General features: G+C 40.8%; 3 protein-coding genes across 5 annotated transcripts in view; 2 read left to right on the top strand and 1 right to left on the bottom strand.

Annotated features, from left to right (window-relative positions):
• Window positions 1-7,322, top strand: part of trim9 (tripartite motif containing 9) — a 36,158-nt gene extending 28,836 nt beyond the window's left edge. For both annotated transcript variants that reach the window (XM_046412801.1, XM_046412800.1), the window contains 3 exons: window positions 1,124-1,427; window positions 2,178-2,340; window positions 3,454-7,322. In XM_046412801.1, the coding sequence (XP_046268757.1) occupies window positions 1,124-1,427; window positions 2,178-2,340; window positions 3,454-3,531 (545 nt within the window). In that variant the 3' untranslated portion in view covers window positions 3,532-7,322. The remainder of the gene's footprint in view (window positions 1-1,123; window positions 1,428-2,177; window positions 2,341-3,453) is intronic.
• An 822-nt stretch (window positions 7,323-8,144) lies between these two features.
• pygl (phosphorylase, glycogen, liver) lies at window positions 8,145-19,638 on the top strand. The gene is made up of 20 exons (XM_046412790.1): window positions 8,145-8,453; window positions 9,140-9,241; window positions 9,366-9,444; window positions 9,735-9,838; window positions 10,615-10,746; window positions 11,270-11,381; window positions 11,589-11,671; window positions 11,807-11,944; window positions 12,621-12,713; window positions 13,064-13,210; window positions 13,302-13,465; window positions 14,405-14,519; window positions 14,740-14,841; window positions 15,905-16,052; window positions 17,069-17,127; window positions 17,229-17,370; window positions 17,524-17,731; window positions 17,809-17,943; window positions 18,102-18,168; window positions 18,990-19,638. Exons 1-20 carry the CDS (start codon window positions 8,211-8,213, stop codon window positions 19,176-19,178), a joined length of 2,562 nt encoding a protein of 853 aa, XP_046268746.1. The 5' UTR covers window positions 8,145-8,210; the 3' UTR covers window positions 19,179-19,638.
• On the bottom strand, window positions 19,307-24,080 carry LOC124071847 (lysophosphatidylserine lipase ABHD12-like). Of its 2 annotated transcripts, XM_046412846.1 has the most exons (13): window positions 24,008-24,078; window positions 23,527-23,741; window positions 22,647-22,749; window positions 22,315-22,434; window positions 22,103-22,133; window positions 21,972-22,017; window positions 21,690-21,819; window positions 21,536-21,573; window positions 21,135-21,214; window positions 20,487-20,569; window positions 20,233-20,311; window positions 20,006-20,139; window positions 19,307-19,815 (listed from the first exon to the last, which is right to left on the bottom strand). In XM_046412846.1, the coding sequence occupies exons 2-13, from the start codon at window positions 23,627-23,629 to the stop codon at window positions 19,788-19,790; spliced, it is 975 nt and encodes a 324-aa protein (XP_046268802.1). In that variant the 5' UTR covers window positions 23,630-23,741; window positions 24,008-24,078; the 3' UTR covers window positions 19,307-19,787. The 2 variants fall into 2 exon arrangements, with proteins under 2 accessions (XP_046268802.1, XP_046268801.1); XM_046412845.1 differs by having other exon boundaries at window positions 20,006-20,311; window positions 24,008-24,080.
• Window positions 24,081-25,026: the final 946 nt, after the last annotated feature.

The raw sequence follows: 25,026 nt of genomic DNA, 5'->3' as shown, positions 1-25,026 counted from the left end.
CTCATTGCTGACTGTTTCCTCTCTAATCCCCTTCTGGCCATTTTCCTGTTTCTTCATTTTCACCCTCGCACCAGCAGGAGGGCAGTTTGTTGCTCTGTGGGCTTCACTTATTAAACACTCAATACGGGCTTCTAATAAATGTCTTTGTTTTATTTCCTGTGGGAAATAAGAAATGTAATGAAACCTTACACCATGCGGTGACACCAATGTAAGATGTGGACAAGCAGTGGAGCCCATGTAAAGCACAAGCGTCCATCTGTTAAACTCCCACGTTTCCCTGTGTAGAGTATAGAGTTTGTTACTATATATATATATATATATATTCAAACCTGAGTCAAACAGCTTGCAAAAATAGTAGCATTTGGTTTGGCCTGCTTGTGAGAGCTCACAGTTAAAGGGTAACTTCACCCAAATTGCAAAAAGACACGACCCCATGATATCTTTATTTACTAAGGTCTTAAAGGTATAATATTTAGAATTTACACCTTATAAAAGTCTAAAAATGACTAGACTTTGTTTTGCTGAGTTGTATGCTTACATTAACTAAATATTTCCAATTGTTGGAGGAAACCCAACAAAATCTATAATTTAATCATATAAAAGTCCTTCTGTACTGTTGCCATAAGTTTCAGGAGAAAGTCAGAGAGTGAAGAAGAGGAAACCACAAACATCGACCAAACGCATCATCTGTGAAAATTTCTGTATGAGTCAGGTTTTCGTGGACATTGGTGGACATTTACCAGTGAAGACGGTCTTCATCAGCTCAGTTTTATGATTAGCAAACCCCACCCATCTGGTGTTCCAAGCAGGTGAAAACAAACAGCAGTTATTATTTGCAGACTTTCTGACACAGGCGTGATATTAAAGATTATTAAGATTAAGTTAGAGGTTAAGTTAAATAGTATGATGCTTAGAGTTGTTAATCATGTGTGAACATGAACATGAGTGAATCTTCTTACTCTCATCGTTTCATTTCAAGTTATTTTTACAGTGCAAGTTCACCTCATCTAACCTCCAGCCTCTAGACTCATGTCACCTCTGTATATCACCATCATTGTGTCAGGTCTTGCAGTCAGCCATATTATTGATGCTAAACAGTGTGTGCAACTGTGTATGTGCGCAGTTGCTTGGTTCACCTTTGACCCAGCCTCCGCCCACCCGGACATCATCCTATCCAATGACAACCTAACGGTGACGTGCAACAGCTATGACGACAGGGTGGTCTTGGGTAACTCTGCGTTCTCCCGTGGCGTTCATTACTGGGAAATGACCATTGACCGCTATGACAACCACCCGGACCCAGCCTTCGGGATCGCTCGGAGTGACGTCCTGAAAGATGTGATGCTGGGGAAGGACGATAAGGCCTGGGCCATGTATGTGGACAACAACCGCTCCTGGTTCATGCACAACAACTCACACACCAACAGGTGAGGAATCAAAGTTTGTAAGTGATTGTCCCTGATGTCCACTACTGGGACACATGGGTGTGTGGACGGGAGTCTGATCCAGCAGCTCCACCACCCAATCCCCACTGTTCAGACCGTGACTCCAAGTCAGCGCAAGATGGCAGCACTCATATCAGTGATGTTTTGGCTTCACTTTTATACAGTGGGAGGAAGTAGAGACATGTTGTCCATCTTGATATAAGGCCATGGTTTTATCAAGCTGTTCACAGTCCAAGATGATCACTGCTTTGGAAAGAAGAAGAACGTTCTGCTCCCGATGTATTTATTTATTTATTTATTTTCATTTCTAGGACATTAATTTTTGCTTTTATGTGAAACTTTGGATAATTGTACCATTTTCAACTTAAGAAGTTATTTAAAAGCAACCATGTGAGACATTTAGAGAGAAAATGTAAGACATCTGAAACATGACTCGGGATCCCAGCACAGCTTTTGCTGGTGAATCGCCACGAGAACCACTGGTTTTATCTACAATGTGTGTATTTTATAAGCTGTAACTAAAAAGGACAATATTTGCCTCTGAAATGTAGTGAAGTAGAAGAACAAAGTAGCAAAATGCACTTGAGCACAAGCACTTACAAACGGTACTGAAGAACAGTACTTGAGTAAATGTGTTCAGTTACTCTTTACCTTTGCTAACACAGTACTGACACCTACTTCATGTGAGTGAGTCTCTCTTCATTAAATTTCTCTCTCTGTGTGAACGTGCAGGACGGACGGTGGCATCAATAAAGGATCGACAATAGGAGTCCTCTTGGACTTCTCACGCGGGATCGTTATCTTCCTCATCAATGACGAGCAGCAGGGTCCAGTGGCTTTTGAAGGCTTAGAGGGCGTCTATTACCCCGCTATCAGCATCAACCGAAACGTCCAGGTACAGAATGATGTTGTATATCTGACCTGGGACTACAAGTCTTTCAATTCTGTTTCTGAATTGAAAGATTAATTTGACAAACTAATCCCTTGAGACAGAGATTTCTCGTTTTGTTTTCCCTCAAGTAGCTTTCGGATTAGTTTCACATTTGGGGAAATTATTTAGATTCATAACACCTCAAGCTTCAGTCAGCAACATGTTAGCTGAGCTTAGCATAAACTGGAAACACTTAGCCTGGGTTTGTCCAAAGGTCAAAAAACTGGAGTGAAAAACAACGTTTGAGGGGGTCAGCCAACTATTAACAGACAACAGGAGAGAAGAGATGGACGAGACCTCAGGAAAGAGTCCAACACGTGATCCCATAAAAGAGCAAACTCAGATACAGTGAGTTTAAATCAGATTTGATAGGTAGACTCTGTAACCTTTGGACAAAGTCAAGTGAACTGTTTCTCCCTCTTTCCAGGTCCAAGGTTCCTCTTTGCTGCTAAATCTGCTAAATATAAATTACTGAAAAACATGTCTGCGTAAAGTATTTCAGTTTAGTACATGTTTATTATTTAGCAAAACAAAATTTGCTGTACAGCTTATATTTCAATGGCTTACAGCTATCATACATAATATGCTTTATTTGCAGTTTTAATCTACAGTGACTGGTCAAGATGCAAGCTTTTAAAACAGCTCCAGGGGAGCGCTGTTTTATGGCTGGCCATGGCTGCTTTTGCTAAGGATTCACCCTCTTTGAGCAACGCTTATGGCATAAACAGAGGTTTTTACTTGTAGATCAAATAAGTATCACATGAGTACAGTTTTTATTCAGTGAAACTGCTTTTACAAGTTTTACAAATATGGACTCAAAGGATTAAAACTTGAATGAGAAAACTTCAAAGACTCAACAACAGTTAGCGGCTTTGAAATTCTTATTTCTCTCGGCCAGTTTTTAATGGTGTCTCTGGGTTATGAAAGCAAAGTGGCTCCAAGACAAAACACTTCAGTCATTGACGAAACAGTTCAACAGCTCCCCCTGCAGGCAGAAACAGAAAATAAACACAAGCATCTTTTCTATAATTTATTAACCGACATATTTGTATGTAAATGTCTTTTTTTTTACTTCAGGTTACTCTACATACTGGACTTCCCATCCCGGACTTCTACACTCCCGGCGAAGCAGATCCTACTGGTTCTGTGTGCTAAAGACTCAGCACTACCCACAGCAGCTGTGGAAAATCTCTCCAGGATTTCCCAGCGTTCATCCTGCCAATCAATAACTATGAGCTCCTATCCTCACCCTCCCCACCTCCTCATGTCCCCCTGACCGACTGACCCCATGACTCTCTGTCAGGGGCCCCCATCCAGCGTTGAGTCATGCGTTTTTCATGCTTAGAACTTGGACACGTGGACCATGTGCAGGACAGTGTCAAACCTTTTAGTTTAGCATACAGGTGGTTGAGGAAGATAAAAAATAATTGTCATCTCAAGCTGATGGATTTGGAATTGTGTGCACTGACCCTAATATGTGCTTTAAGGGAAAGTTTGAAATTTTGGAAAATACACTAATTTGCTTTCTTGCCAGGTGAAGACTGAAACCTCCCTCATGTCCATTTGCTAAATATGAAGCTACTGTGAGTCAGTTAGCTTAGCTTAGCTTAGCACAAAGATGAGGTTCACTTATTAAACCATTATATCTTGTTTGTTTAATTTGTACAAAAACAGAAATGTAAAATCAAGATATTGTGTTTTTTATGATGAGCACAAAAACTAGTCTAGCACATAACTGTATACAGAAGATAAAACATGTTAATTAATGATATTTAGAGGTGCTGGCAGGTGGATTTTCAGGTCACTTCAAAATCAAAAATACATATAATTCCTTCTACTTGTAGTGGTATTTATCCATCTAGATTGTTTTGGTATGAGTTGCCAAGTTTTGGGAACCATTTTCTTCCCGCATCGCCGTGTATTCACGGACGAGAGGCTCGCTAACTAACCTATTGCTATTGTTACAGCTCAGCTGAGGAGGAGGCCAATAATGTTTACATCCCACCCTGTCATGAGAACGAGCCTCTTGTCCGTGAGTAGGTTCTTCCTGCGCAGTATTACAGTGTAGTTCGGTAGAAAGAAAATCCCAATGTTCTTCTATTTTTAAAAAAAAAAAGAACAAACAAACAACAATTTAGATGTATAAATAACACAACAGGGAAGAGGAAAAATATGTTTGTTTGTTTGTTTTTTTTTAATTTTGGGGCTAACTATTCCTTTAATATTTATTACAAAGCGTTGAAGGTGGTATCGGTCCTCTCATCTAACTCTAGGCATCAAAGCAAATAAGCATATTTCCTTAAGGAGGTTGTTTTGTAAATGAATTGACTCAGAAAAAGTAGCCCCATCATACCATGAACATACAGTTCAGAATATCCTTCGTTATTATTCTTTTTTCTTAGATTTATTTCTTTTCCTGCTGTCAGTCGTGATCATCACACGTTTGAAACAGCAGGGGGAGCATGAGAGGAGGTCTTTTGTGTGTGCTTTGCATGGTGGCTGGTTGGGTTGAGGCCGGTCAGCAGCTGCCAAGACCCCCAAGTACGAGAGCAATAGTCCGACTCTCAGCCGCGCCGCTGTCGTATCCTCGTCCTTGTACATGAGACGCTTTTCTTAGTGGCTTAGCTCATGTGAACCTTCTGTACTTTCTGTTAAAACAAAAAAAATAATGCAGCAATGGCGCACTAAATGCTACTGGAAGCGAGGCCTTCATGCACCCTTTTCTCTCGAAACAGGAGGGACAGATTTTAGTTTGACGTATCACAAAAGGAAGCAAGCAATTCTGTGCATTGATAAGTGTTGAAAATGGGTTAAAGATGGCGACTGTGGAGCCGCTTGAAATAAGGTGCTACAGCAGCTCGCTTCATTCTAGCTTTTTTACTGTAGGTGACTGAATCCGGTAGTTTTGTAATATTGTTATTGAAACAATCTATTGCAAAGAGGTGTATAGTTAAAATAAGTTATTGATGTTCAGAGTTTTTCAATGAGAGTTCATCATTGTTCCTTTATTTGATGTATAGTTATTACAGAAGAAAAGATACTGAATCTTTTTGTCACTTTAAAGATGAAGTTTGAAGTTTGTTCCTGAACTGAAGAGGCTTTGCAGTAATTGTGAGTTTATGTCCCAATAAAGCAACAGGAAAGGTGATGATGCCCTCGGACGTTTTTGGCGGCGTCGCACTTGGGCAACAGCCTCCTCAACAGGAAGCAACGTAAGATAGTTTTTTTGAGGAAAAGACTAAGCTATGCTAGCACTTCTGTGATGCTGGCAAGATAACATCCTCAACATTGCTGACATTTAGCAGAAATAATCTGTCATGTTTAATGTCATAGTTTAGCATCTTAACAACTGCTAGTTAGCACCAAACACAAAGTACAGCTGAGGCTGACGGGAAAGTCTAGTTTTGCTGGTATTTGGTTATAAACCAAAGTATCTGAGAAATTGAATAAAAAAAATGTTTTCTGCATTCAGTTTGAGGAAACTGCTGCCCTTAAAACTGTCCAAAAAATGTTCCCAGTGCATCAAAACACGCATACAGTACACGTCTAGCATTTACATGAGGTGCTATCCTGTGTTTTAGCTTCATGGGTGTGCCTTTTCCCCTCTTCCCAAAAGATTCATGAAACTTTGCTACAGACCAGATTTGTTGCTTCAGCTGAGTCAACTGTAACATCTGTGATGCCTGACTTCACCTGCTGCTACTATTTTTTCTATCAGTGAAAAGGGCAAACTCAACAATAGTCATGTTTGTTATAGTTATAATAACCACAGAACTGAAGGGAATATTAGAGTCAGGTATTTTAAGGCGTCTTTCTTAACTTTCTAAATCCTTTTCTACCCCTACCCCCTTTCTACCGGGCGTAATGCTGGTTAGAAAGCATTTCCAACTGATGGCTGCTCACATGGATGCTAGCATGACTGCACATAGTATACCCTTCAGTAATCTTCGGTATGATATGTGCATGTGTGCTGACAATGGTGAACTAAACTACTGCAAGTTGCACAGGCTTCTCTGCAAGGCTGGATTGAAGCTTTGATTTATGCAACATTTAATTGGTGGTTTTTCAAGGTAAGCCTTTTGTCCTGCTGTAATTATAATACTAGAGTACAAAAGCAACCCATTCAGCAGTGGGTCACTGCGGAGCAAGAGCTTCCTTTGACTCATGCAGAGACAAGAGCAGCCATTATCACAGCATTACACAACCTCAGATTCTGGAACGAATAAACAAAACAACTTTAATTCAGCTAAAGAGTTCATTAAAGGGATATTCCTTACGTCCAGTCGGAGATGATGCACACGTCTGTTACTTTTCAACAGAAATAATGTTCTCATGGAGCCTTTTCTGTATAAATCTGTGAGGTTGTATGAACTTCTTTGATTGGAAAATAACATATATGTGTGTTTCTGTGCTGAAGGTGCTGACATTAAAAGGTGTGTGATTGTAACATTTATTATTTCTAAACCAGCCAAATACACTTAAGTGATATTTAAATTAGACCTGAGGATGATTTAAAGCCTAACATACAACAAGCTTTTATGAATTATTAGAAAACTACACACAGTCGCTGTGCGACACTGGGTGTTAAATCTCCAAATGTACATACATATGTGAGTGTGTGTGTGTGTGTGTGTGTGTGTGTGCGCGCGGGTGTTACCTGCATTATAACCTCATTTTAACTCCAAAGTGGTTCTTTTTGCCCTGTTTGATCCGAGGTGGAATGTCATCAGTTGATATTATTATTTAGAGTGATGCTGAGATATGTCTATAAAGAATTTTAAGTGAACAGTTATGACTATGATTTTAACACATTATGATTATTATGATTGCTATTATTATATGTCTATCATTAACACATTACTGCTATTATTATGATGATCTGAAGTGTAATATGAGCCTCTGTGTTTTTGTATGTGTGACTATTCAATAAATAGGTGTCAACAAGGTCTTATGTCGTCTGAAACATCTGCCCCTGTGTTTGTCGTTCCCATATTGAGTTTTCATATCTTATTGTATTATAACAGTCAATTAAAGTACAGTGAATGTGGCTGATTTGACACAGAAAAACCAACATCAAGTACACACTTCCTCCAATTAAGCTTCTAGTAGCCTCACATTTGGCAGCAAGTGCATCCTTGAGTCTGCATCAGCTTTTCATATCTGGACACCGCAGTTCTTCTTTATAATCTTGCTCAAGCTCTGTCGGTTCAAGTGAGATTTGTGAGTGCGCAGCCTTTTGTTTTTCCAAGTCCAGAAACAAATTCTCAGCTCCAGCTTGTGTTATTCTTAAGTCATTCCCGTGGGACTTTGACTTTGCACTTGTTGAGGTTGTTGTCTTGACGGAGAACAAACCTCCCAGGTTCCTTGAAAACTGCAGCATATTTTCCTCCAAAATTCCCTTGTGCTGCACTGCAATCGTGTCCTCCTGCAGAGAAGCATCCTCACATTATGACGACGATGATGGCAAATTATATACACACAATCTATCTATTCATTAGAGGAAAAACAAAAAGTCAGAACAGCGTAGTTTCTTTTGTTTCTATATGATCATTATACATTTGAATGAAGTTACAATAAAATATTACTTGAAACTGTAAATCATAGACCTGAACTGCCCAAAACCTTGTTTCCTTCATATCTGTAGTCTCTCTGTGCGTCTTTTCCTGCTGCTCAGCTCTGCAGAGGCCGGCAGAGGAAACACCCTCCCCCTGCACTCACCAATAGGAAGCACCAAAAGGAGGAGACTGCTGCATGAAAAACTGCCACCATCTTACCTTTCAACTTCACTCCCAGCCAGGACAGCCAGAAACTCTGGACAAACCTGCCCATCCGCCATGGCGAAGCCTCTCACCGACCAGGAGAAACGCAAGCAGATCAGCATTAGGGGGATTGTGGGAGTGGAGAATGTAGCCGAGCTGAAGAAGGGCTTCAATCGTCACCTGCACTTCACTCTGGTGAAAGACAGAAACATTGCAACACCCAGGGATTATTACTTTGCCCTGGCTCACACTGTGAGAGATCACCTGGTGGGGAGATGGATCAGAACACAGCAGTTTTACTATGAAGCAGACCCAAAGGTAAAAATCACACGCTTCAGTGTCAAAGTGAAACTAAACTACATGTCATAATGTAAACAAAGTTTCCTCTTTTACTTCAGAGTGTCAGTCAACTGCAAGACGTTTCAAAGTAGCTCTGAACACAGATAATATTTATCTAAAACATGTTTTTTATGCCAGACACCTGAAATCCTGACAAATTAGACAAAAGTTCACTGCAAAGAAGCCAAGTTTTGATATGCTTGTATGTTCCAGACGATCCAAGAACACATGAACATGAAACAGTGCAAGTAAAAGATGTTCTGTTCTCTTGGATTTCAAATCATTTCCGCCCAGGTGGTTTATGTTTGTTTTGAAAACAAGCCATGCATTTATTCAAAAGAGCTTATTTCCTGACATTTTTTTTATTTATCTGGTTTAGTGCAATTCGTTTCTGTTGCATAAAACTTTCCAGATTTCCCAGAAGTGCATACCTTCAGTACTTTCAGGTCATTGCATCATGTTTGCACTGTTATTTTGTGCAAGAAATGTTTATTTGATCCAATTTTCCATGCATTTGCCACTCAGCTCGGCTCCTTCGAGCCACAGTCGAGCAGAGCATATCACAAATATTTGAGTATAAGTTTAGTTCATCTTTCTATAAAGTCTCTGAAAAAAATGTGTGCATAGAAACACAATGTTTCTGATGTTCTTTCCCCCATGTCTAGAGGGTGTATTATCTGTCTCTGGAGTTCTATATGGGCAGGACACTTCAGAACACAATGATCAACCTGGGGCTGCAGAACGCCTGCGATGAAGCCATTTACCAGGTCAGACACACGTTTACGGACCATCACAAAACACACATGTTGAACACACATCATGACTGCTGGTTTTGGTAACCTTCTACTTGAAATAGTCAACAGCAGGCCTTTGTGTTCTCCTCTGCTGCAGCTCGGCCTGGACATGGAGGAGCTGGAGGAGATGGAGGAGGATGCAGGTCTGGGCAACGGCGGTCTGGGCAGACTGGCAGGTAAAAAGCTTTCAACTTTAAGCCCAGCAAACACTTCTCCATTGCACCAATACTCTGTTCTAATTTCAAAGTTACTTCGGCAGTTGAAATACCTCTTTGTACCTACTGAACATTTGAAGGAACTTGAAGCCACAGAAATGTTGCAACACAATGTGTGAATGACCAAATGAACTCTTGCACTTCCCCCACTGACACCATGAACTGAACTGAACATTTTGTTTCTCGGTTCAGAACCATGGACTTTGTGTTTTGATTTTATGTCTAACTCTGAGGGGTTTTTCTGCACACAGCATGTTTCTTGGACTCGATGGCCACCTTGGGTCTGGCAGCTTATGGTTACGGCATTCGATACGAATACGGCATCTTTAACCAGAAGATAAGAGACGGCTGGCAGGTAACTTCTGCAAACTTCGGTTAATCGGAAACTATCAGCAGCTAATTCACTGTCTTCCACTTTCAAAATACAGCCTCATACGCTTAATTTTAACTAACATGGCGAGATGTCTCCCTGCAAACAGACCTACTTCTTTCTCTGGAGTTTGTGAGTCTTATCTTTTACTTCAACATTCAGGATTCTGTCGTCAGGCTGTGAGGAGTCAAAGTGGAGCAGGGCCAAAGTAGAAATGAATTAGGTCAGAATACATCACAAGCTAATCATTAACAGCAGACCACAAGCTAAGTGACTGAGACTCTGAAGTAGTGCAAGCTCCCGGCAAAAGCTGTTGTTGACTGATTATAGTTAAAAAAAAAAAATCAAATACACTTTGCATGTCTTGTGATAAGATATGCCTAAACTGAAGGCGTTTGCCCTTTTGAATTCTTTTGGTTATTTGCTGTACAAACCCTCCGTGTAAACATGTACCTCTGAACACTGAACCACATTTAAGCTCAGTGTTTTCTCACTGGGGTGGATGAACCTACAGTATATGTTTAATCCCTGCTGTTACTGGACAGCAAATGTAGTGAAAGTTGGTGCACTTGAGTCAGCACCTCAGACAACATCTAATCTCATCATGGACCTGATTGTGCTTGACCTGACACTGTAAGAACCTGATTAACCACAGAGGGAAGTCATCTGTCAGATAAGGTAGTTTTAGTGTCTTGCTCAGTGAGTCTTCTTTGTCTCTGGACTTTTTTTTTTTATCTTTGTCCTGGATTCATGTATCACAGGTGGAGGAGGCAGATGATTGGCTGAGGCATGGAAACCCGTGGGAGAAAGCCCGTCCTGAGTACATGTTGCCAGTTCATTTCTATGGACGAGTGGAAGAGACGAGAGATGGCTCCAAATGGGTCGACACTCAGGTACTGAAGATGTGTATGGATTGGCTTGTTAGTGTCATGTGTGGATTTCTGAAGAGGCCTGAACCCTCTGTATGAAGTTACAGTTAGCAAGTCTTGATAGAAAGCCAATCAAACTACCATGAAGAAACATAAAACAGCTGCAAGAAAATGACTAAAAAGACAAATAAAATCACTACAAATTAACAAAAAACAACTAAAACATTGTGCAAAATTACCACAAAGACATGAAAAAAATTGACTACAAAGAGACACAAAACTATCCATGACTTTAGATTAGTTGGAGTTGTGCATAACAGCTATTTACTGATATTGTTTCATGTTAGTTACAGTTTTTATTCTGCTGGGAACTGTGATGATGATTTTGTGCAATCCTTTCCAGTTTTCATAAGTTTTCAGTTCCAGTCTACAGTATGACAGTATTTTTTTTTTTTTATTCACAAACTGTTGGAAAGCCTGCCTCAGTTTCCTTGTCGCTCTGGTGAGCTTTCCTGCTGAGTCACTGTTTACACTTTCATTGATGCAGGTGGTCTTGGCGATGCCGTACGACACACCCATCCCCGGCTACATGAACAACACTGTAAACACCATGAGGCTGTGGTCCGCCCGTGCTCCCAATGACTTTAACTTGAGAGACTGTGAGTCCTGAAGGCAGTTTTCACCTTCACTAATGTAAAACCGACTTTTGCAAAATTTCCTTTTGGTTTTCAACGGAAAATGTTTGCAAGAAAGAAGGAAGCTGCTGCAACGCTGGCACCTTGCGAAAAAATGTCTGTGTTGCAAACTAGCACAGTCGCTGCAGTTTCCTCCTGCAGAGTTTAATTATTTACTTCACCTGTCTGTAGTTAATGTTGGAGATTACATCCAGGCTGTTCTGGACAGAAATCTGGCGGAGAACATCTCCCGTGTTCTCTACCCCAATGACAATGTAAGCTGTTGCATCTTCTTACACATGAAATACCTAAAGTCTTCTCTGTCCTCCACGCGCTGATAATCTGTTCTCTCAAAAAACATATCTGTTGTACTAAAACCAAGGCCTTTGCTGTCAATGTCATCTCTGCAGTTCTTTGAAGGGAAAGAACTTCGTCTGAAGCAGGAGTACTTTGTTGTGGCGGCCACACTCCAAGATATCATCCGTCGCTTCAAGACCACTAAGAAGGGATCCCCCGGCCGAACCTCCTTCGAGAGCTTCCCAGACAAAGTGAGCGTCAAATTCAGCGATTTATTGATGAATGCAAATGACAGCAGAAGCGCAAAAAGTAAGCGTCTGGTAATGAACAGGTGATTGCTGGTTATTGCACATCTTTTCTCAACTTCAGTCAAGAAATTGCCAGAGGCGAGCGGATGGCAATTACAAGATCATAACAGCTTTTTTTCTCCTCTTACACAAAGTTGTGGCACAAGCCTGTTTGTAACATGATCAAACAAACTGACTTTTCAAACTTAAAAAACAGAGCTAAGACCCAACAGAAATACCTGTTGACCAGGTAATGCATCACCATGAAAAGTAGGTGATGACTGCTTTGCCATATGACAAATACACTTTATGGGCCAGAAATCAAAGTGTGTTACAAAAGATGTTTTGTTTCATAACACCAAGTGAGGAATCTCTGCTGGGAACAAAACCCTGCAGGTACAATATTGCGCAAAGTCACTGCAAATCATGAGAAGTAGTTTAGATATTAAACACCTGAATCTTCATTTAGAGTGTCAGTGCTGCACATCCAATCCTCCATCTAATAACACTGAAGGCAGCCTAGACATAAAGCTAACGTACATAAACCAGCACCTCATAGAGCAGACTCTATCTATCTTCTATAGTGATAGAAGGAAGATTAGACTGGATCAACAGTTTTACAACAGACTGTCTTTTTCAGGTCGCCATCCAGCTGAACGACACTCACCCGGCCATGGCCATCCCCGAGCTGATGAGAATCTTTGTGGACATTGAAAAACTTGACTGGGACACGGTGGGTTTGGGTTTGATTTGGTAGATTCAATTTGATCCCACCTTAGTGAAAGTGACTGAAAATAATTGCAGTAGGCTTAAATCAGGAAATCACGTATGACTGCAAGCAGGTAACATGAAGGAGGTCAAAACCACAGAGCCTGACAAATGAAACGTTTGTGTTGCACAATGTTCATGGGCAATAGAAATAATTTTCAGACCGGCAGACATAGTTTGTTATGGAAAATTTGTGATGTAAATTAGCGCAGAAGGGATGGATGATATCAAGAAAGAAGCACAGATTGAGACTTGTACTGTCCATGAGTCATTAACTGCTAAGCTCAGGTGTGATGTGATGCACTTCCTCTGCAGGCCTGGGACCTCACGAGACGCACTTTTGCCTACACCAACCACACAGTCCTGCCTGAGGCTCTGGAGCGCTGGCCTGTCCATCTGCTGGAGACCCTGCTGCCCAGACACCTGCAGATCATCTACCAGATCAATCAGGCCCACCTCGATGTAAGTAGGCCTAGACCCTGCAAAAAGAGAAAAAGCTGAACAGCATTGCATGAATCTGAAAGCCGTGCCTGTGTCTGTTTTGTTACTGCAGAGGATCGCGGCTCTCTTTCCAAAGGACATGGACAAACTGAGGAAAATGTCCCTTATTGAGGAAGATGGATGCAAGAGGGTGAACATGGCCCACCTGTGCATCGTGGGATCTCACGCCGTCAACGGAGTTGCTGAGATACACTCCAACATCATCAAGACCCAAGTGTAAGCCCTCTGCTGATGATACACAGCTTCACAACATAAACCTGTGGACAGTACAGTAAAGCAAAACACCAAAGCACAGGTTAATAAGACCAAGGTACAACTCCGCTGGTCAGGAAACTGTTTTTGTATACTGCGGCAACAAATCGAGCACAGAACAAAACACTTGAGTGCAGTACTGCTTCACAGAAGACTACAGGATTGAATCACCCCCTTTGTTGCACACTCTGAACAATAACTGTGTGATGAAACTCGAAATGCATGACTGCTATGGGGAAACCAAGACACAAAGTCGTGGAACCAGGAACAAACGGCACAAAAACTCACATTCCTGAGAAGCAGTGAGAAATGAATGCAGTCTGATTAGTCAACCCTCTTTGTCATTATGCTGAAGTACCACAGCAAGTGTCACTACATGTTTCAGTGCATTTACTCCCAATCACATGCAGTTCACATCATACACGTCCCTTGCAAACGATGCTCTGATGTGTTACAGTGTATGCGTTCTTGTGTGAAAATGTCAGATTAATCTATACTTAAACTACATATTACATAGGCCTTCAAACTGGCAAAGATTGATGCAATTTTGATTTTCACAACTCAGTCGAGGTTTAAGTGTCTGCTGATTAATTTTCAGAAATGAATGGAAATCAATAACTGAATGGAATATTCACTGGCGTAACCTGCTAGCAGTTCAGTGTATGCTAAATGCTAATGTCGACATGCTAACATTTTGTCAGGTGTGATGTTTGCCGGATTCACCGTCTTATTTAGCCCATTAGCATGCTAACATCTGCTAATTAGCACTAAGGACAACATGCAGTTGAGGCTGATGGGGTCAAAGTCATTAGCTGTAGTATTTGACAAATTACAGTTTTAACATGTTGATGTTTCAGTAATTCTCCCTTTTCCTCAAGAACATGTCCGTTTTTTCATCAACAGGTTCCGTGACTTCAGCGAGCTAGAACCAAAGAAGTTTCAGAACAAAACCAATGGCATCACACCCAGACGCTGGCTGCTGCTCTGCAACCCCGGGCTGGCTGAGCTTATAGCCGAGGTCTGTTTCAGCTGCCTGAGAAGTAAATAAATGATTAAGTGATAAGAGATCAAGACTGTTAAAACCCTTGAATCCTCAACAATATATTCAAATCCTGGCTTTCACTTCCAAGTCTTTTTTAGCCCATCTTCCAGTCGACTCTCCACATGCATGTGAGATGGAGCGCAGTAAACAATTTTCTCTGTACGCGTTTCATTGTGACCTCTGATATACCTTTTAGGTGATTGGGGAGGATTATGTGAAGGACCTCAGCCAGCTCAAGGAGCTGGATGACTTTGTTGACGATGCCGCTTTCATCCGTGACGTCTCCAAAGTGAAACAGGTAGAGTGCAGAACAGTGATGGAGAGTAACGAGGTACACTTACCCAAAAACTGCACTGAGGTACACATACATTTTTAGGTGCTTAACTTGAGTATTTCCAATTTTAAGCCATTCTATACTTAAACCAGTGGTTCCCACACTCCATCAGAGAGACATTTCCACTTTAAACTTCTCAGATGCTTTCATTTGAAAAATGTTTTGAGGCCTGAAGAGGTAAAATTCTGCAGCATTTTGTAAAAACAGCAAAGATTAGACAAAGTCCAACTGTATACAAAAAATTCAAAACTGAATACAAGCTAATGTTGTAGAACTTGTTTTTCTTCTGGCATCATTAATAATCTCACACCCGTTCAGATTTACCCTGTGACCCACTGGAGGGGCTCTAACCCTTAGGTTAAGAAACACTGGACTATACTTAACTGTGTATAAAGTAGGTAAAATAGCTGCACATTGTCCAGCTGCAACAGTAAAGTGCTGCATACACACTGATACACAAGGAGGCTGTGCATGATCATATCATATCATATATAAAAATGTGTCAGTGTTTCCACAGAACAAGTACTTTAACTTTTGAGTCTTTGAATTCATTTGCTAATAATACTTTTGTACTTTTACTCAGGTGAGATTTTGAATACAGAACCTTTACTTGTAATGGAGTGCTTTTACATTTTTGTATAGATTCAAAAGGAGCTTAACTGTATTGATAAACAGCTAAGATAAGTCTTTCATAACAATGTGGCACCTGTTTTGGTGTTACAGCAATGACTGCACAATGTTGCCATACAGACATAGCGGAGGTTTTATTCTAAATGTCCTGTTGCGCCATAAATCGATGCATTTCATCATGTATAGCGCCAACCCAGACCTTGTTAGTGCTTTTTTGTGCTCAATAAAAATCATCTCTTGTGAACATGCAAGCTGCAGGTAAAGACATTTCAATCTGATTCATTTGTGCATTGCAACATCGCGCTTTGCAGTCAGAGCGTGTCAGAACAGGTCGTCAACTTTACCCCAGTGAATAACGCCTTTGTTTCCAAGTCACCTCTTTCTGATTCTCTCACAGGACAACAAGGTGAAATTCGCCCAGTACCTGGAGAAAGAGTACAGGGTTAAAATAAACCCATCCTCCATGTTTGACGTCCATGTGAAGAGAATCCACGAGTACAAGCGGCAGCTGCTCAACTGCCTGCACATCATCGTCATGTACAACCGTATGTGAAATCACTCATTACTAAGTGTCAGGCAGTTTTACAAGCCGTCACAGGCTACATGACGCAATATGATGTTTCCTGATGTGCAAGATTACCTACATGACCAGTGCTACGAGCACGTTAAAACAAACACTAAGAATGAGCTGTATCTGCAGTTTAAATCAACTTCAGAAATATTGCATACAATCACTGGACTGTGAGACACAGCAGGAAATCAGTTTCATCAGCTGTTCTGTTTTGTGCAACATGCAGCTTGACTTGACTTTGCATCACAAATCTTTTCCTTTTCCCAGCAAATATACCATGTACTGTATTTCTCCAGCACATTTCATAAAAAATGGCAACTCTCTACCCTAAAATTGCATAAAATATGTACAGCCAAATATGATAAATTTAATATATGAGGACAGATCTAATAGGCTAATATGCAGCTAACGTTAGGCAGGTTACATTTGCAATGTTAACCATTTTTGTTTAGCATGTGAGCATGCTAACGTTCACTAATAAAACACAAAGTAGGAGCTGAGGCTGATGTAAATTTCTTTACTTTTGTAGATACTATGAAAAATTTTAACCTGTAAGGCTCCACAAAAGTTATTATAGTTCATCCAAAGTCAGTGGGATTCGTCCTCTGGGGACCATGAATGTCTGTACAAAATTTAACGGAAATCAATTTAACGGTCAATGAGATGGACCAACTAGAGTAAAATCAAAGTGGACGAAAAGAAACCTTAAATATAGGCAACACATCACAGGTTAAATACATTTTAAATCTGGGAGATTATTCAGTGTGAGTGGCTCAGAGGCAAGATGCAGCTTCCTTGGGTTTTGTAAAAATTAAATCCTGCTGTTTTGTACTGACTGAGTGACCCAAGCGTTCATAAGCCATGAAATTAGGTCCTCATACAACCTCCAGTGATGCGACAGATAGATCTGCAATGTGTTCATATTCCTGTGTTTTTATTGCTAAAACCGCATCACTTTTAACGAGTTTGTGTCATTTTCTGTTTCTCAAGGCATCAGAAAGAACCCCACTGCACCTTTTGTACCACGAACAGTGATCATCGGGGGAAAGGTACCAGCTCAGCCAAAGCACACACGCCAAACAGCACAGATGAAGGCCAAGAGTGGCGTGCTTTTGTTTTACACTAAGTCATCCCCTGTCGCCCTCTGCAGGCTGCTCCTGGGTATCACATGGCAAAGATGATCATCAAGCTGATCACCTCAGTGGCTGATGTGGTGAACAACGACCCCGTGGTGGGAAACAAGCTGAAGGTCATCTTCCTTGAGAACTACAGGGTCTCTCTAGCAGAGAAAGGTACCGTACACACAACATCCTGTATGAGTTGTTGACTTTTTCGTGACTCCTTTAATTGTCCTTTCAAGGATTTGATTTCAAAATTTCCTCAAATGAAAAAGATGGTCCACCAAGAAGTCCAAAAATGAACTCTGATTATGGGCTGTTTCTCAGTGATACCTGCCACAGATCTGTCAGAGCAGATCTCCACTGCTGGCACTGAAGCCTCAGGAACAGGTAACATGAAGTTCATGCTGAACGGAGCTCTGACCATCGGCACAATGGACGGAGCCAACGTGGAGATGGCCGAGGAGGCTGGAGAGGAGAACCTGTTCATCTTCGGCATGAGGGTGGAGGACGTGGAAGAACTGGACAAAAAGGGGTAACATTTTAATGCAGGTAGATGGATTTAATCTCTTTTTATGCTGTTAAACCTGTTTCAACTTTTGCTTTATTTAGATATGATGCCATGTCGTACTACAACAATCTCCCAGAGCTGAAACAAGTGATGGATCAGATAACAAGTGGATTTTTCAGCCCCAGAAATCCGGACCTTTTCAAAGACCTCACTAACATGCTCTTCAAATATGACCGGTGAGACGCAACACATAACTTAAAAGTGATAGAACGGCTGATATTGTAATGTTAACCACCAAGTTTTTCTTCTGCTGATGGTTGTCAAACCGCTGCACACTTTGTGCAGTTCAAGTTCTAAGACTTAATTTATTTATCATTTTTTTGTCTCCCTTCAGTTTCAAAGTGTTTGCAGACTTTGAAGCCTACATGATATGCCAAGAGAAAGTCAGCAAGCTCTATCAGGTAACATCTGAGGGATAGTTTATGACCTTAAATACAAAATTATGATTGAAGTTGTTCATCCTCAGATTATAATGTTTTCACAGCTTATTATTGTGGTTATGTGATTATAATGAATGCATTTCACCTCCATGAACATTTTCCATATTGAGCGCTTCATTCGCGGTTCTGATGATGTTGCTGGGATGAGAAACTTCAGCCTCCTTCACACGAATGTCCCTTAGCTGAAAAGATTTTATTGAGCCAGTTCATGAGACCAGTTATCCAGGATGAGTTTGCTTCAGTGAAGTCAGGTAGCCCAAACAGAGCCAGACTGAGCCAAACTCGCCCACGGGTCAAGTCCTGTTCGTCACCACTTTGATGGATTTTGGTGGCAGCTGGGTGTGCATTGATTCAGTTGTATTTATTATATTTTTACCATCTTTACAACTTGCAATCTTCCCGTAAACTGATCTTGGAGCTGTGTGCACTTCTGAGCAACGTAAAACCAGAGTCAAATTCTTTGTATGTTTATTTGGCCAATAAAGCTGATTCTGATTCAGATTACAGGATGAACTGGGAGACGGGCCAGAACCAAAACAGTCCATGCTTTATTTTCTTTTTTCCCCTTCTTCTTACCTTTCTTTTTGATGTCTTTTACTTTACAGTTATGTTTAGAAGAAACAGAAGGGAATCTAAAATTAGAAATAGTTAAAATAAATAATACTAACATGAAATGGTCACACAGGAATGAAAACAGGTGAAGAGTAAAATTATCACAAAGCTACATGCAGTGCATATAAGAGTTGTAATTTAAAAAAAAACGTTTTATTTTTCTCTAAAAGAATCCGAAGGAGTGGACGAGGATGGTCATCAAGAACATCGCCGCCACGGGAAAGTTCTCCAGCGACAGAACCATCACAGAGTACGCCACGGAAGTGTGGGGCGTCAAGCCGACCGACCTGAAGATCCCGCCTCCGAATGAGCCCAGGGAGGCCATCGAAGAAACGGCCAGAGCTCTGAAGAAAATGTGAGGCTGTTTCACACCTGAGGGTCGCCTTCATGTTTACAGATCTTCCACTTTCTCACTGTGCTTCAAGTCACACGCATCACTGGACCCTTTGAAGAACTCGAAGGTGTTTCAGAAACCAATCGGCACACGTTTTCATTTTGTGAACCATTTTATTGTCAGTGCACCTGAGTCAAAGCACTCGTTTTAGAAATTGTCTGTTACAGTCTTTTAGCACCAACGCATACAGTAAACCAAGTGTCAGCGTGCAGAGCTGAGAGATCTTTGTGCACAATTGACAGGAATTCAGCAGGATGACATTAACGGAGCAGCTGACTGAACAGAATTTGTATTCACATTCATGCGACACATTCATGTGCTGAGTGACAAAGCCTGTCTATACACAAGGCAGACTGAAACCGTTTACTTGTGTCTGTATCAGTATAACTTGGCTAAGTAAAGATACAAACCTACTTGATTTGTGACCCACGGTGTTTTGCTCCTGTTCTTGTTGATATAAAAACTTATTGCGTATAATTTGAGCTTTACCCCCCCACACACACACACACACATGCGTTTTGTATTAAAAATAAATCTGTATGATGGAGTCTTCTCTGGAGGAGGGAAAGCCAATCTACTCTTTGAGGTTTTGTAGAAATTTCCTGCAACCAAATAGGAAGAAGTATTACATTTAGGTGAGTTTTCTGAGTGAATTTGGTACAGTATACAGTAATTGTTAGACAAGCATCAGCCATTTGTGTGTTTTGTATAATTCACTGTACAAAAATAATTAACTTTTTACCAGCACTGGCTGAGTATTGTAATATTCCTATCTGTTTTGACAAAACTTACCCGACCACATCTGACAGATTGGGAGCTGAGTAGATGCTGCTGTGGGACAATCCAAGACTTGCACTGTAGGACACCATTTCCACCTTAGCATCTGTGTTATGTTTTTTCTTAGCCTGCAGTGAAATCTGGTACAGCTGTAGACAAAAAAAAAAACAAACAAAAAAGTAATTCAGAGAGGAGGCAGTAAAGTTTGAGTCAAATAAAGCGTACAGAAAGAGTTGCAGTACCTCCAGGCCCATTTGATAAGGAACAACCTTGTCATCCTCTGCATGCAGAATAAGAAGTGGGCTGGTCAAGACCTTTAAGCTGTGTAGATGTCAGGGTACGATATGCATTGACAGTCAGAGATGGGTTTCATTAACTGAGTCATATTCTTTTACACAATGTGAAGCGATTTCAGATGTCAAAAGAAACGAGTAAGAACAGTAAGAACAGTAAGAATAAATGCGACAAATAAGCACTTTTTAATGTTTTTACTTACTTTTTATCGTTAGCAAATACAATGTTGTTCATCTCCAGTATGTACCAAAGCAAGCTCTTAAATCCTGGAAGGAACATGTACATCTGGAAGAACACAAGGCACAAATTATGAAAAAATATTTTTCAATTTCCTGTGTACGTAGATGCTTGAAGAATAGGAATAGAAATGATTATTTGGTTAACATGAGTCAACATGAGAGTGTGCATACAGAAAATGTTGAGTGACCTGAGTCACCAGTGTAACATTTAAGTGATTTTTCAACACGTCTTGTATCTAAATAGAAATATTTTCATTTGGGACTTGATTACTTTATTTATTTATTTAAAATTAGTCTAATTGCAGGTCTCAAATGAAGCAGCTTGAGCTTGAATAGAGGTTGTAAAGTAAAATACAGACTGTGGAGGCTCAGAATTCTTGTCATTTAAACATAATTTGACTTTTATGACACGTTGTCCCACCTCAACTTACCTGTAAGTTTTCTCGTCATTTCATGCAAACACTTTTTGAAGCAGTAAAAAGAAAAAAGTCATTCGCATCCTAGTTTTTGCTCATGCCATTGTTTTGAGACCAGACACAATGCGTTGGGTCATTTATTTGTCTGAGTCTGAGGGGCTGCAGACGGATGAAAATGTTCACGACTGTCCTCACCTTAGCAAGTCGATGATTGGCTACCGCGTCTCCAATTGTCGTGTATGGAGCTTCGAGGATGACAGCATCAACAGCAGACCCTGATATTAAAGACAATAACAAAAATTATTTTTAAAAAATTGGTGGCTGGGATATTAAATTTAAATTAACATTTTAAATTTCCTTGCTAAATCCATATTTATGGCCTCAAGGCATGACATACTGCGCTAATCTACACAAGAAATGCAGTTTATGATTTTCAGTTTCAATCACCTGCCCTTAAAGGCCCTGCACAGCCACACAGGTGTTGAGTTATTCTGGCTGATTAGCAGACGTCTATAAAACGGTGTCAACACGCCCACACAGTCCTGAGAAAAGGTCGAATCAATAATGAAACTCACCTGTGTGGGACTTTAACCCACCTTGCTCTTGGACCTTGACTGCAGCATTGGTTGCCACCCTACAGAAAAACAAAAAAGACTATTTTATACTCATTTTGAACTCGTTGTTTTAGTAGTGTGTATTGCTGTCATGGACAGTGGTTAGTGTGTAGAGAGAGACTGGAGAGAAACCAACCCAGAGCCAAGCGAGTGTCCCCATAGACAGACGAGACCATCCCTGCTTTGCTGCTTTGCCCATTGGTACAGGTAGAGGGCGTCACTGGTCAGTCCAGCTTCACTTGGTTCCCCAGTGGAGTCGCCAAAACCTCACAAGGTGATATAAGAACCTTCAAAATCATTACTGCATCCAGACGGTGCATTGACTGACAGGACGGCACATCAATAACATGATATATATTTTGTTTGAAAGCTGAGTAAGCCATTTCAACCCACAAAGGACCAACAATAAGCATCTTACCTCTGTAGTCCAAAGATAAGACGTGATAGCCCGCAGCACTTAAAATCTGCAACGTGAAAAAAATCAGCGTTTTATTGAAAGTCAAAAGTGTACAACGAAAAATGAAAATGTTTTCGAATAGAAACCCTCACCTTCACCAGCTCCACCCTGTGACGTACGGCCCTGCAGAAATTACATGAGAATACGAGTGAATACAAACAAACAAGAGTCTTTCAACCTCATTTACTCTGACCCACAAAGCCTTGTGTGCATCTTGTCTGTGGGTAAACCCAGGGGGCTCTGATACCCACTAGACTCCATTAGGATCAATTCAAGGGTCTCTATCCTGCTGCTCTCATCCCACCTCGTCCCTACGTTGCCGTGGAGATAGATAATAACAGGACGCCCGTCTCCCAGAGTCTCCTGGTACCACTCAGAGCTTCTCCCTGCGGCCTTCTCCCATTGGTTGGCAGGGAGTGTATGCCTGTGAGACACAAAGATCGGGATCGAGAGCGAGAAACAAATAAGCTTGTGCTTTATGCAGTAGGTTTTTTTGAGTGCTCTCTTGCAGACAAATGGGTCGACTGCGGTCCTATTCACTCAGCAGCCACCTGTGCCAAATGTACATGCGCTCGCGGGGCTTTCAAGTACAAGATGCACTTGAACGGACAACGCAGGAGCCCACAAATGACCTACCAGACACCCACTGAGACACCCTCCTCTGTGTTGAGGTAGAAGTTTGATGTGTAGTTCAGCACGTCTTCAGGTCTGCTGAGATCCACAAAGAATGGAAACCTCACTGCAGCACATGAGGAAACACAAGGTCAGTATGAGTTTTGTATATCAGGTTTGTATTTGTACCGTCGCATCACATCAGATTGTATATATGTATTATCATGTTGTACTGTGTCGGATCATATGGCCTTGTATCAGATCGTATCTTATCACGTCGTAACCTAACTAACTACATTGCGTTGTGTCATATCTTGTCATATCACGCATCACACTGTACCGTGCTGCACTGTATGCTATCATATGATGCTTTAATGAATCATATGTATCACATAGTTTCAAAATCTCACTATTACTGCAGGTTGTTCGAAATCTGTAAAACAAGACTTTTGTTGTCATCTGTTTTTGTCTCTCCATCCCCCTCTTTTGTTTTAGTAACACACTGTGTTTTCATTATGCTGGTGAGGACCCAGCAGGAAATGGGTGAGACAAAGTCCACTGTTTGTTCTGAGGTTCATTTTGTGTTTTGTGAGGATCAACTAACATTTACATAAATACAAGTATCATAATGAGAGTAGGGTGCGATAACAATAACAACACATTAACATGGTTTCTCAGTGGAACTACAACATATAAGCTGGTCAACAAGCTACTTCAGTTCAATACATTGTGTGTTTCTGCATAATTATGAGAATACTTTCAGTTCCACTGAGGAACTACAGCAACAGTGTGTACGACCCAGATGATTACCTCAGCATTATATCACTCTGATAAACATCTAAAACATACCAAAGTTAATTTGATCTAACATGTCAGTGAGTGCACACTGAATAAACACACTTACACATGTGAGAAAATATGACGTGTCCCAGTATCCAGGGGAACAGGTAGAGAACAACAGGCACTGAGCCGTAGACAGTGATCAGAAATACCACAGCTCTCTTCATGCCTGCCTCAAGTGAAGTTATTTCCTGTCTGCAGCGACAAAAATCTTCCCTTTTCCTTGTTTCGGTTGCGAAACTGGGGAAGAATCCAGCAGCTCGGCTCAGCACTGACAGCCTGAGTATTGTGACACAAAAGAGGTCAACGTTCAGCTGAGACTAATCAGCTCCTCTGCTGCTATTGGTTTGCATTTGATACAGTGATTCAAACAAATAGTAAAGGACAAATTGTGTCAGCTGTTTAGACTGAAGTGTACAGCATGTCCAAGGATACAAAAGATTTTTCTTCACAAGCAGCATGTCAACACAGATACAAATTTGTTACAAAAAGCAGCTACTAAGCCATAGAGGAGAACAAATATCTGGTTATATAAATGTCCTTACCACTATATGCAATCCCACTCCAAGAGACAAAACAGAGCCCACCCAGCTAAGGGTCACCACAGTGCACTGCATGGCATTATGGGTATTGAAGTTCTTTCACATTAACACAGTGGAAGCTCAAAGGCTTTTGTTGCTTTTCTGTATTTTTTTTTACAACACGTCTTTCAAATCACCAAAGATTTACTGATTTACAGATCCTTAAGTAAAAAGTAGTGACAACACATGAAGAAAAAATTCTGTGACAAGTAAGATTCTTACTTACTTTCAAAATGATTCTTTAAAAAGCACAAAAATATCTTCAGAGAAATGCAAAAGTAAAGTAACCTTAAAATTTCACTTAAGCACATTTCCCTGAGTAAATGTGCTTTGTTAGACTTCACCACAGGATTGAAGTTGGTAATGCAGCGCCCCCTAACGGCCACCAAGTACAACTCGTATCCAGGTTCTAATGGTGGGAAGTACATTTAACCAAAAACTTACAAGTGAGTATAATGCTTCCACTCTACTAGATTTATTTAACAGTTTTAGTACTTTTCAGATGAAGAGTCTAGTTGGGGTTCAGATGAGTTGTGGCAGTTTCAAACCTCCTCACTGGATTTTAGTTAAATAACTGTTTCAAAAAAGGAGTGGAGAAGCATTTTAAAAAATCCAAGTACTGGTACTTAAAGGAAAAGGATATAAATACTCCTTCCACCACCGCCATTATCAGGTCATGACAGTGTATTTGCATACAAGGACTCCAGGGGAAGGAAGAAGGAAAATGAGAAACTTTCTCAGAGTTATGCCAGCTGTCCTTTGTGTGCATAATGTTTTGAGTAAATAGCCTTCAGTGTTTTGGGCAGAATACTTTGTGTAGATTGTAAACACTGTACTTGGAGTGCACATGTTTTCCTTCTTTGTGCTAGACAGTGTAAAACACAGAGGTAGCAAACTCTGGGTGGATCCTGCATTTTTAACTTCAACCAGCAGCTTTCCAGGTGCCAGGGAGGTTGACAATCTGAGCAAGACACTAGTGGAAA

The sequence above is a fragment of the Scatophagus argus genome, chromosome 15 (genome assembly GCF_020382885.2).
Source record: "Scatophagus argus isolate fScaArg1 chromosome 15, fScaArg1.pri, whole genome shotgun sequence".
NCBI classification, from domain to species: Eukaryota; Metazoa; Chordata; class Actinopteri; family Scatophagidae; genus Scatophagus; species Scatophagus argus.
Note: the sequence above shows the minus strand (reverse complement) of the source record. Positions and strands in the feature narration are given on the sequence as shown.